General features: G+C 40.4%; 1 protein-coding gene across 1 annotated transcript in view; it reads left to right on the forward strand.

Annotated features, from left to right (window-relative positions):
• The first annotated feature begins 1311 nt into the window (after positions 1-1311).
• TBCA (tubulin folding cofactor A) overlaps positions 1312-13051 on the forward strand; it is a 34388-nt gene continuing 22648 nt past the window's right edge. Inside the window, exon 1 of the mRNA XM_074166386.1 lies at positions 1312-1435. Coding sequence (XP_074022487.1) covers positions 1383-1435 — 53 coding nt within the window. The 5' untranslated portion in view covers positions 1312-1382. The remainder of the gene's footprint in view (positions 1436-13051) is intronic.

Below are 13051 nucleotides of genomic sequence, written 5' to 3' on the forward strand. Positions count from 1 at the left end.
CAAAAGCATGTGAGGAAAAAAAAAAAGGCCCCTGCAGGCTTTCCTGAACTGTACTCCACTGAAACTATATTTATCTTTCTTATTTATTCAATGAAGCTTTTTTTTTTTCTTTCTTATTGATTGAAATATGCATTCAGGGGAAGTTCTTTCAAACACAGACCCAAAGGGTTTTTGTTTCTAGAATTTGACCCTTAAATGGCTAGCCTCGAACGGTCAACCAGTTATAACTCTAGGACTCGGCTGCCAGTGCTCATGTTGACTCTTTCTTTGTTTCTACCAGTCACTTGACACTAAGGGGACAGACAGGTTCTTTTAGAGATCCTTGGCAGAACAATGACAGCACTAAGCTGTAGTTACAATTAAAGCTTTCTTTTCTTTATTATTACTATAGCACAGAATTTAGGATTAGAAGGGCACAGGATTTCTACAAGCAGAATCGGTGTAGTACAATTTGTGAGCACTGTAATACAGAATTTTATAACACAACTTACTTAGAGTTTCTAACCACCTGGACCCTCTGCAGATCAGGCTGGATCTTAATACATGGTTTGCTGTATCAATATAACAATCATAATCAAGACTCAAAAATCACGTAAAAGAATACAAGTCACTCCCTCAGGCCTTGGAGGAAGCAGACGATGGTGGAGGTGTCCTTTTCCACCAGGGGGTCACATTCTCTCTGTCCAACAAGCAGTTCTGGTCCAAGTCCTCTTAGGACACTAACTGCTTGGTTTTACAGACAGTGCTCTGGGACCTGTTACGTTTTTCCCTGTTCTGTGGCAGGGTCATCAACAGCAGCAGGTTGGCCAGGTGCCTGGGACCTTCAAGGCCAGCAAGGAAGGAAGTAATTGGCCTGGCACCTAGGAACCTTGAGGCCAGTAAGGCCTGATAATGAGGGGAAAGGGAATGAATATGTGACTTGCTGGGTCACAGAGAATGGCTATTTGCCTTACAAAATGGTGTTAGTTATGCTAACCACATTGCCAGGGTGGGGAGCAGCGGGTACCAGTCATGCCCCACCCCCTGGCACTACTATGGTCCCCGTCACCCTACCTCAGAGTAACTCCCTCCGCTGCATCTGTGGGTGCATTCCACTTTTTTGGCCTGTGTGCTTATGAACGAACGCTCGGCACCCTACAGGCAGCCGCTGCCCGGCCTAGGCCTCAGCGACCTCGGCCTCGCCCGGCCCGATCGGCCGCTGTGGGGGGCCAGCTGAGAGCCCGGACGCCTCCACTGGGCGGGGGAGCGGGGGGGAGCCCCTCCCCCGCCCTCGGTGGTGCCGCCCAGGCTGGCGCCTTGGCGCATGCGCGGGGGTCGGGCTGCGCCGTCGTCGCGCTGCGCCCTCCCCGCCGCACCTGCGCCGCTCTGCCGCCAGCGCCGCCATGGCCGACCCGCGCCTGAGGCAGATCAAGATCAAGACCGGCGTCGTGAAGCGGTGAGCGTGCCCGGGGCGGGGGGGAGGGCGCCGCGGCCCGCACCCCGCTGCACGGGGAGCCGTTGGGGTAGGCCGGCGGGTGGTCCCGACGGGCAGAGCGGAAGGCGGGCTGGGGAAGGGGCCCTGCCGCGGCCTCGGCCGGGCCGGGCCGGGTCGGGTCGGGCGGAGGAGCTGCCGGCTTCGTGCGTCGCCGGCCGTGGCTGCTGCGGGGCCGGGGAGGGCCGGGTGGGGCTGCCGGGGTGTGCCGGAGGGCGGCCCTGGCACAAATTCTACCATGGCTGCCGGTTTCTAACCCTCCTTACCGCCGTCGGGAGCAGCCCTGTCTTTCCCGAGACGACAATTAAACAGGCCTGCTTCCTTAGTGGTTTTGAGAGCCCCGTCAGCATACGAGGCAGCCTTGCCGGATACCTTGCCGAGGCATGAAATTTTACCTGTTTTATCAAAACAACTGTTAAATGGGTTGTTCCTGATTTCGAAAGTTCACACCACAAAACTGATGGTAAATTCGTCACCGGAGTCTCGATTTTGCCTAGTTCAAACACAGTCTTAATTTTTAAGAAAAGTGGCAGTTTATCTGTCTGAATTTCTCTTATTATGACTGTAAATGCAAGGCTTTGGTGTTAAAATTTGGTCATAGTAGGGTTTATTAAGACCACACCCTACAAAGACTGCTCTGGCTTATGCAGAGACATGAATTAGTATGTGTGTCAGATCAGGATGTTAAATAGTCCAGTTTCATACAATCAACTTTGTATTATGACTTGTTTAATTTCAGTTAGTCAGACTTAACAGTAAGATGGGCACACTTTCTAATACCTGATTAGCTTTGTAAGATTGGACTAGTAGTCTAGAAAAGAGAATTGGATTTATCACTCTGTTTATGCTTTTTACTCAGAAGGCACTTTTAAGTTCGTAGGCTCCAAGTGGGGAGCAGTTCTCAAGTACTGCCACAAACAAGAAATTGATTGTTAGTCCTGTTTTCCTGTCACTATGCAGCGCATGCAAATCATGAACTTGTGTGTTATTTGTAAGCTGGAAAGCTTTAGTGCAGTCTTATTGAGTGGCCTGGTGACTGCCTTTTGCTTTGAGTCCCTTTCATGGCCTCAGGTATTGTTACTGTCTTTGCTGAACAGCAATATTTTAAATGTCTTCTGCATTTTTAAGTGGATGGTGTTATGTGCTGTTTTTTATAGACAAAGTATTTTGAGGTATGGGGAAACAAGAATTACTTAGGTTACATTTTGTCAGTCTGTGTATCATTTTTGTTAGCTAAAAGTATAATTTATTTGTCTAGTGATTTTTGAGAAAGCTGTTGTATCTAATAAGACACAATTTTACTTTTGAAAAATTTGTAATTTGTAGAAGTTTCACTACTGGCTTATTGCTGCTGTTTGATATTTTTACTGAGAGAACTGTATGGTAAATCTGAAAAGCTTTTCAGGTGACCCTTGCTTAATGATAAATCATCACAAAAGTTAGCTGGACACTCTTTACCCTCATGTTCCTAGATTGGGGGAGAGCGAAGGGAAAGTCTTTACTAGGCAATGAACAACTGTGTGGAGGCCTCAGCAGAGCTGGTGCGGGGCAGCATGTTCGCATGGTGAATGCTGTACCATGTGGCTACATCCTCTGGGACCTGGCAGTGGCCTAATGATGCCAGCCTGGTTATTCAGATAACTGCATGTAGAACCAGCTCAGTGTCTGTAAGCCACTGTCCGTAGCACTTCGAACTCTGGACGTTAGCTTGCATGTTCTTTTTCTCCATTTCTCTGCTTCTGCAGTTTAAGTGAGTCTGACAGAGCTGAGAACAAGAGATTAAAATTTAGTAGTGTTTGTTGTTCTGTGTGAGCAGTTTCTTTACTGCTTAGTGTGTTTATTCTTTGTTCACTTGATTTACAGAAATCCGTGGATGCTTGTTTTGATTTTGTTCCAGGTTTACTGCATCTAAATTACAGAGTAGATTGCTTAAATTCCAACTAGATATTAGTTCAGTTACAATGATACTAACACTTCTCAAATTATATACAGTCAAAATTAACATACACAAAGTTTCTAATGTTTCTACTTTGTTTCTACTGGCACCCTTTCCCTGATGTTATACTCCCCTTTTTGCTGGTGCTCTGGGTCTTCAGGCCACTGGCTCAATGTGGTAGGAGGGATGGACACACACACACAAAAATTCAAGCATGTCATCAGCATCCCAGATCCTTTGTTGAGAGGAGTATGATGTGTTTTGTACTGCTCAGAATCTACATATATAAATGCATATCAAAATTCCACGTCTTAGTTTTTATTCCTTGTTTTGCACTCCACATTTTATCTGAATTTACTGCATGTGGTGTGTTTTACATATGTTGAATAGTTTTTATTTGTTATCCTAAAACTGGTTTTAACCATTTCTTGGAGTTGCAATCCTTTGACCAATACTGGTGAGTTGGTTATAGCACTAGGGCATTTCAGCATCTTTCTGTGCCTGTGTTTTTCAAGGGCTCTGCTATCATCCCATGCTCCTGCTCTCTTAATATTTGATCTTTTGCGCTACTATTTTTTATTCTAAGTCAGATAGCTCTTTTTTGTTAGTAACAAAAATCAATATAATAGTGTTATATTTTACAAAGCAAAAAATAAAACAAAGCATAATAGTGTTTAAAGTTAAACAAGTAAAACTGTAGGCTGGCTGAGACATGTCCAGGCAAAGTCTGACTATTCCTGACAACTGTTTTGTGAGACTAATACAAATCCTGTGGCATCTCAAAAAAAAAAAAAAAAAAGCTTAATAAATTACAGTATGTTTTGGGGTACTTATAGGCAGACATTTCTCTGAGCTGAAACAGTTTTCACCTGTGACAGGAGGGGACTTGGTGCTGGTCTATGATGGCTTAAGCTAATCTAAATCTGAGGGGCTCTGTTACAGCCTCCTCCTTTGTGCCCTGCACAAGGATTTAGGTGGACAGCTGTTTGTTTATTTCAGGGAGCTGATCTGCTGAAAAATAACCAGGACTTAAAAAAATAAAAAAAAGTTGTTTTGAAGGATGAGGCCTGCCTGGACCAGCGCACCACACAACTGTACACATTTCTGGGCTAGTACAAATAAAGGGATGAAAACATTCGGAGAAACGATACAAATCCAGTGGACAGGACTCAGGTTTCCTTTTAGAGAATGGCTGTGTGAATAAGCAAGTAAACTTAGCTTGTGTTTGTTGTGTGGTAACAACACGTGCATCCACGGTTACTCTGCAGTAGCTGGCATGCTGTAAGTGAAGGAAGGTAGCTTAAAAAAAAAAGGGGAGGGAAAAGGAATGTTATCTTACACTCCCTGTGGGGGAGATGATACAGCAGCAGCTCCTGCTTCTGTGACAGCTGCACGCAGATACAAGAATACATATGGCACGGTCCCACTCCACCCTTCCTTCTCCAACTAGTTGCCTAGTTATGTACTCTCTACTATAGCTGGCATGCGTGTGACTTGAGTCAACTTACAAACATTAACATTGCCCCCATATTTTGGACTAAAACAACTGTATAGGTATGTATTCCTAGTGTGTGAGAAGACTCAGAGGCTTATTAAACATGCCATAAAGTGACTAACTTAAAATTTCAATTAATTTCCCTTAGTTTTTTCTGTTTGCAGTTTAGAAAAGTGCATTCAATTTAACCTGTAATACTGATTTTCAAGCGCATTCAATGCTCAGACTATACAACCATATCAAAAAAGATAAGGCTCAAGAATGATTAGGATGTATTGAACTTTTTTGACATTTCAGTTGTCTTTTTTTAGTCATCTGCTGTAGCACATTCTTTTCTCTCATTAGTTACCTAACTCATCACTTTTTTTCAAACTAGGAACAAAGCAGTTGTTCTGCTTTGGGATTTATTTTTTTTTAGCTGTATATCATAAACTCTTTGTGTGCCCCTCTCAAGAGAATATGTATTGTAGATCATGGATACTTTACTTGTCTTCATGTTTCTTACGTTGCTATGTATGAGTGTAAGAAATTTAAACAAGGAATGGGGAGAACCTTTTGCTCCTTTTGACCAGTCTGATAGCCAGGCTCTTGGTGATTGCATACTTTCATTACTTTGTCATTCAAAAAAAAGTAGATTTCATGAGCATGAATAACTTTTGCTGTATTTGTGGCTTATGTCCTAATAAGCAATTCCTCTGGTTTAATCACTTCAAAATAGTCTTACTCTCAGTAAATCCAAACTCAGACAACCTGCTGGATAGTGAGGGAATTGATTTAAAAATTTTTTTTTGAAAAATATCTTATTCTCATTTCAGATTGGCAATGATTTTGAAAACTACTGCAAACAAAGTAAGTTGGGTCATGTGAAAATAGTGCTGACATTTGCCCATAGTTTCTATCTGATTAAGTGGAAGTGACACCAGTAGATTAGAATGAGACTAAGACAATTCACATTGCAATTGTGTTAGTTTAACTTTAACAATCTTTTAACACTCTTGTTTAAATGTGGCTGACATACCATAATTACAAATCTACAAGCCTTGATTATAGAATTTTACATCATGAACCTATGGGGAAAGTCTATTGATTTTTGTGAAGCAGCTCTTTTTTAAAACCACCTTTCTAGAACTATGGAATCTTCCCAAGATTGTTCTTTTGCCTGTTGCACTGCTGTTGATACTGTTTTTTTCTTTTTGTAAAATATCATCATATTGCCAAGCAATTTACACCGTGAGCTGAGGGGTTTTTTTAATTATTATTTTTCCCCCAAGCACAGAAAGTTCTGCAAGTTACACAACACTGTTGGTCTATCTTTAAATATAAATTTAAACAATTATTTTAAATTACGTTGTTTTACTGGTGAGTTCAGGATACGTTTTGGTCAAGTATGAAGTTTTGCAGAGAACAGAGACATACCTTTTGCGGCATGGTAGCTGTTGCTAATTCAAGCACAAAACTAGTTAATTTTCTTTGTTACACAAGAAATTTGCTGTTTCTGGTGTAAATCACAATTTTTCTCAGTCTTCTGTCCACCATATGAATTATGGTCACTTTCTTGCTTGTTTCCCACTAGCTGTCCATAGGCACTAGCTCTGATTCTTAGCATTAATAAGAAACTTCTGTCTCTTTTCTTTATTCTCAATATAATTATAAGATTGTATGCAGCAACTGCTTGTTAGCTCAATTAATGGGAAGGGCTGGGATATCTTATATTACACAGGTATTGAGGAATGATCTGCAAAGCTGCTCAGCTATACTGAGTCAGCATGATAAAGCAATTTAATGTGTTTACAGTGCACATCCAAGAGCTCAGGGATTCAGGAGGGTGAATATATTGCATGCACTGTTGGATACAAGCTGACCTCATCCAAATTAAATAACTCTTCTCAGACAGCAGGAGATTGTGCATTTGTTGTCTAGGGTTGTCACCAGGTCAGTCCTGGAAGCTTAAACTTGGGTTCAGTGCTAGCCAAATGTGGCTGTTGAGATCCAGAGCTACTGAGATATGTCTCAAGTCCCTTCTGTAGTGCTTCTGGCATCAGGACTGGATACAGAAAGTCCTGAGTTTGCCCTGCATTTGAAGACCACTTTGTCTTTTAAACTTAATATCTGTCCCACATAAAAACTGCTTTATGAGAACTGGCTGAGAAAAGAGTGCACCTGCATTTGCATAGTGCTGTTTGAGTTAACGTCTATGGCATACATAGTTACCAACACAGATAATTACTTGAAGGATAATTGCAGGTTAACTCTAGTCTCCAGAAACAAAACTACTTGTTTGAAGGGGTTCCTATTTCCCTGTATTTTTCAATGGGTGCTTTTCTTTAAACTTCAGAAATACCAAATAGTAGTCATACATCTCTTAAAAAGCAGTGAGAAGAGCATAGTGGTTGCTGTGAAAATCGCATAGTGTGGTGCTGTTATGTGGTTCTTTTAATGATTTTGATTTCGTTTACCTTTTGAGCAGACCTCAGCACTGGTTCCTTTTTAGAAGTATCTCACAAATTTACATTTTAAATGGTCAGACCTTTAACAGATTACCTTCTTCATATTCCTTCCTCCATCCCATTACCTCTTCTAAAAAAAATAAATAAAAGCCTCTAGTGAAATGCATAATTCTGGCATCTCATTGTTTTTGCATTTACAATGATCTTCTGTCTCCTGAGGCAAAATTGTCCTGTGCATGTCTGTAGTAATCTATTGATGTGATCATTTTAATTGGCAAAACTGTTGCGCACCAAGTTTGTTGCCATAGGTATCGGTAGTGATGCTATACTAAGGAGGAATGGATTTTTTTTTTTTTTTTTTTGCAAGGGTATAGGCAAAACTGTGGCTTTGCAAACTTAAGTTCTTTAAGCAGTCTTTCAAAAGTTTGGAAATACAGTAGTTACAGATACTGGCAGCCCTAGTTCCGTGCCATTATGCATGCATGTAGTGCTGTTGTCTTGTTTTTGATTGTACATACTTTTTTCGTGGCATTCTTACTCATGGCTTCGAGCCATATATTCACCTGTTTGAATAAAACAGTTACAAATAATCATTTTATGTGCTGAATTAGAATGTGGATCTATGGAAAAACTAAAAAAAGAAAAAAAATTAAATTTATGGTATTGCTTTGTATACAGAAAATAAGTTGCAGCTACGTTAACAACCATAATCCCTCCTGGCTTGACTTTGAGTCAAGTCTTATGAAATTATGTGTATCATATATGTGGAAATCTCATTTGGGATCACGAGGTCCATCACATTTTCTTTAAACTGTATTAACTCTCCTGATGCATTGTGAATTGCCTACACACATATTATGACTGTAGTTCTACTTAATTTTGCTCATTACTATCACGCTTCCAATTGGTTATCTTCAGTTGTGGTGAGGGGGCATGGAGGGGAGGAAGTAGGTTCTACGCCTTTTCTCCAAAACAAAAGTCTTGACTGAAGATGATCACTGAGTTATACAGGGGAAAATGGAAGTGGAGATCTATGGTAACCCCAATTGTTGCCACAACAGAGGCCCCATTTCTTGTTCTTGCTTCTCTAGAAGTGAAGTTCTCAGGCTTTTTATGTTTACAACTTCCATTCTGTTCCCGTGCCATTCTCTCCTGTAATTTTTGCCACTCCAGGGCCTTTTCAGGATGGGCTGATAAGCTTTTCACTTCTCTCCAAGTCTTGTCTTCAGCCCATCAGAAATGCTCTTTCAGTTCTCTTGATGGAGTTGCCTGTTTCTTCTTTGCCCCAAATCATCCAAGTTGCTTCTTAGAGTACCTCAGAAAAATCTTTATCCCCAGCCAGCATTTTCTGTCTTTTGAGTGGTCCGTACCCTAAGAGCTTTCATCCTGGTTGGGTCTTCAGGATTCTTCCATTCCTCTGCCCCAGCTCCGATCCCCCACTGGCTGCTGGCGTTCAGGGATGCCCTAGCCAGGCAGACTTTCTCAGTGGAGCAAAGTTGTTGCTATGGCAAGGATTTTTAAAAAAATATGTAGGAATGTATTGCAAGAGCTGGGAAATAACTGTGTTGAGGGGCAAGGACAGAATTTGAAGCCCTGGAGATCCAGAGAAATCTCTGGTAACAGAGATCCTATAAAAATGTTAAACCCAAGTAATTCTTAACTTTGAATAATTTTCTGACTTAAAGAAAGACCTCTGTAACTGATTTTCTTAGTCTTCATAGTAGAAATCGCTGACAAAAGCCAACCTTGCGAAGTTAACCTGAAATGTCATGGTAACTCAGTTTTGTAAGCTGTAGATGCAGGAGAGGCTAAAAATGATGCATATACTTGTGTGTGGTTACGTCTTGACTCTAAGCTTATATCTTATGACAATTTTATCACTGTCAAGAAAATGAATGCATGAACTTGAGGTCCTGTCCAAATCAGAAAGTAGTCACTCATGGCTAAGAAAACATGGCAGATAGTGATAACTGTGTCAAGTGTTGTATTTCTTTCTTCCTTCCTTCCTTGACTTTTCCTCATAGGTCCCAGTCTATAATCCGTGTGTACCATTAGCGAACCTGGGAATGTGCATAACTAGTTTGCAGATTTGATACTTGATAGTTTGAGCTCTGCAGGTAGTGATGATTAGCACAGCGCCAATGTTACTGCAGTTGTTGAATTACTTGTGTTATAATTGTGCATAGTGTTTATACTTGGAATTTATTATACTGTAACAAAAAAAAAAAAGCTGTACCCTGTACAGTAACACTTAAGGATTTTTAGGTGTGAACAAAGTCAGCATAGATATTTCATTACCTAGTCAATACTTGCTGTCAGCTTTGGGCTTTCTGTGTGCATAGGCTGGATCCATGGCATATTAGTATATACCATGGTTAATAGTAACACTAGATTTGAAGAGATGCATGTCCTTTCAATAGTAAAGCTATTCAATAGCAAAATTGAGAAATTACCTCTTGTCTTCTTCAGGGCTACACTGAGCTTGCTCAGTCCAGCCAAGGAAGTGTTTCTTGTGTTGATTTCTCCAATGCTGGAGAGCAGTCTTTATTTGGTGGCTTAAGCACATAGGTGTTGTTCTAGCTTATGTAGAACCTGATTTGTTGGCAACTGCTAGAGGTTGTGGGAAACATAACAAGAGGAGTGTTCTTGCTCTGTCCTTGTACCATTTACCCATTTCTATTCTAGGCATGCAATAGTAGCTCCTGCCTGTGACTCAAGAAGGTGGAATTTTTGTCTACCTAACAGAGGATCTTAATTTCATTATGCATTTGGAAAACACATGTTGTGCATTTTTTTTATCTGTCAACCTTCAGATAAACTGTGTGCTCTTTCTATGGTCAGAGAGGTAAATCTGCTTACTACTGCTAACGATACAACTACAGGAGATGATGCTGACATTGATGCATAAGGACTAGGGCAGGAACATATATACCTTTGGGGAGTGGGAAAGGAGGGAGATTTGGGGCTTTTTCAGCAACCAGAAGTTTGAACAGTTTAAAACACTTGCAACTCTGCACCCTAAACAGACCAGGAGTGAGGTCCCTTAAGAGATCAATGTCATCCCAAATTCGGAGGCTTCATTTCCTTCCCCCTCGCTGGTTCTCTGATGCTAGTCAAACCTTTTGCTGAGCTTGCTCAATTTGCTTAACCCAGGAGAAAAACTGTCAGCTTTTTTTTTTTTTCTTACTGTGTTAATTTCTTTCTGTTTTGGTGAACTGAATTGGCTCATGGAGAGATCGTTTGAGCATTAGTGCTGGCAGAGATGTATGCTGGGGTGGTTGGGGAAAGCAGACCTCTGTTAGCAGTGGTCAGCTTTTTCACCGTCTTCAACCATCTTGTGTTACTTTGCTCTTCAGCCTGGGAGCGGAAGTGGGGGAGAGAAAGTGAGTAGAAGAAAATAGATGAGGAAGTGAGTCGTAACAGTATGGAAAAGGTAGTTAAGGAACTACTGTGGTTTTTTTTTCCTTCTAGCTCAGGAGTCTGTCAAGCTCTTTGAGCTCTTCTGGGTTTAGTCTGCAGCTTTAAAGTAATAAAACTGTTTTTTACACAGAACACGCAAATTGTGGAATTGATTGTTAAGTGATGCGAAAGTCAAACGTGTAAAGGATTTTAAAAGGGCAGCAGCCACAGCCAGGAGCTGACCTGTTGTCTATTAAACATTGATGGTTTAGTTTTGTTCTACAGTGTTAAAAAGTCCTCAAGTTGATTTCTATAGGCAGGTATACCACAGGAAATGTCACTTCAGACTTGTTTTGTTTCTTTATACTCTCTACCTAGTAGTGAACTACTGGCTGGCACTGGAAACAAGGTCCAGAACAACTAGATCATGTGTTTCTTCTTTTTCATTTTGAAAGAATGGCAGAAACCAGTAAAATTGGGGGTTTTTGGGGGACTTTTCTTTCTCTGATTCTGGGGGTGTGGGTTTCTGCTTCAGGGTCCATGAAAAATAACAGGAAAACAAGCTGCTTATCAGTAGATTTAAGCCAGGTATTTTGGAGTCTTCACTTCTATTGAACATTTATGTAGAGTTCTGAAGGCTGAAAAGAGCTATTATAAATAGAAACTTGAAATATTAAAATGAGCTAATATTAGTTGTTTGCAGTTGTCTGTCAGTTTTTACGTATTTGACTTTGGGTGTCCAAGGAGAGGAAAGACTTGAGAATTTTTTGTCAGTAGACTTATTATAAAAAGGGGAAAACAAAAGGAAAATGTCAGTCACTAGTTGGTACCTTAATTATGTACCAGGTGCCTCTAATCAAAAGCTCTCTTCCTGATAGTCCATGGAACTGTAACACTGGCTAGAAAGCAGAATGGGATATGGAGACTGTAACAAAATATATTTAAAAATTAAACTTCGTTACAGATTTTGCATTTTTTTAACATCTGACCCAACTGCAAAATATATTATCCCACTAATTTGGATTGTGGCTGTCTCTTTGTTCTAACTTTTAAGTAACATAATCTTTAGAGCAATTTTGTTGTGTGTTTTTTTTTGTTGGGTTTTTTTTAAAAGCAAAAACATTGCTATCTTAAAATTTGAGGCCTCATCTTGAAATTTCAGGATAAAGACTGAAGTGTGACAAAAAACTTTATAGCCAAAGGGAATACTGAATACATGTCAAAAATAGAAAGAAGAGATCCATGTTGATGTTGAATGCTTGGATCTTTTGTAGACTTCTTGAGAAAAACTGGACTTGAGAAGGTTTCTCTATCTGCTTCTCAGAGACTTTTCTGCATCTTGTAGATGATGTAAGAACGACCTGTATTGCTTCCAGAACAGATCAACCTTACAGGTACATTTTATGTTATGAAACTATGGGCACTGGTTTGCAAGCGTAATTTAGAGGAAGACTCTTGGCCGATTTCGGAACTCTTGTGGGTATTAGGTAGACAGTAAAAATGAAGCCCTTGTTTTATAGGACTGTGACATCTTGGTTTAATAATAAGAATATCTTCAAGCCTTCTAAATAAAATTTTCATAACTCTTGGCAGGAGAAAGTTCATGACACCGTAATGTCACATAGATGTTTAAGACATTCATGTGGATGTCCACGAGTTCTGGTAGATGTTGACTTTGTGTGTCAGGAAGGAGGGAGAGCATACCAGTATATAGGAAATGTACTGGCCAAACTCCTTGGAGTGAATGGAAGGTATGTTTGCTTGGCAACTATAATTTCTGAAGAATGATACCTTATATAGTTATAGTTATCAGCAGATGAAAACCATAGACTGCTTGAAGTGGCTCGGAGGATCTCTGAGAATTCACATTAATAGATCTAGTTCTGTTTAATTAAATAATCACAAATAGGGAGTCCAAATAAATTCCTAAAGCAGTGTTTTCAGGAATTTGAGAAACCCAATTCCGCTTTCAACACAAAGTTCAAAGTAGAGTGGACCCAAGTTAGACAATTCCCTTGCTGGTGTACACACACTTTTGAAAATGGAAGCATTCAGTAGAATGTTTTCTTCTTTTTTTTTTTTTTTCTGAAAACTGAAAATGTTGATAGTGATGAAAGTAGTGGAAGCCTGCGGAATGGTTTATTGGTTGCTTTGCCTGCTCCCCCTGCTCAGGTGAATGAGAAACTCCTAAGTCACATTGCAAGTATGTGATACTTCTTTTTTTTTTTAATAACATAAATTCCTAAAGATTGTCTTTGACAACTAATGTTTCACCCAGAATCCTTGTGTGTACAAGAGGAGAT

The sequence above is a fragment of the Numenius arquata genome, chromosome Z (genome assembly GCF_964106895.1).
Source record: "Numenius arquata chromosome Z, bNumArq3.hap1.1, whole genome shotgun sequence".
NCBI lineage: Eukaryota > Metazoa > Chordata > Aves > Charadriiformes > Scolopacidae > Numenius > Numenius arquata.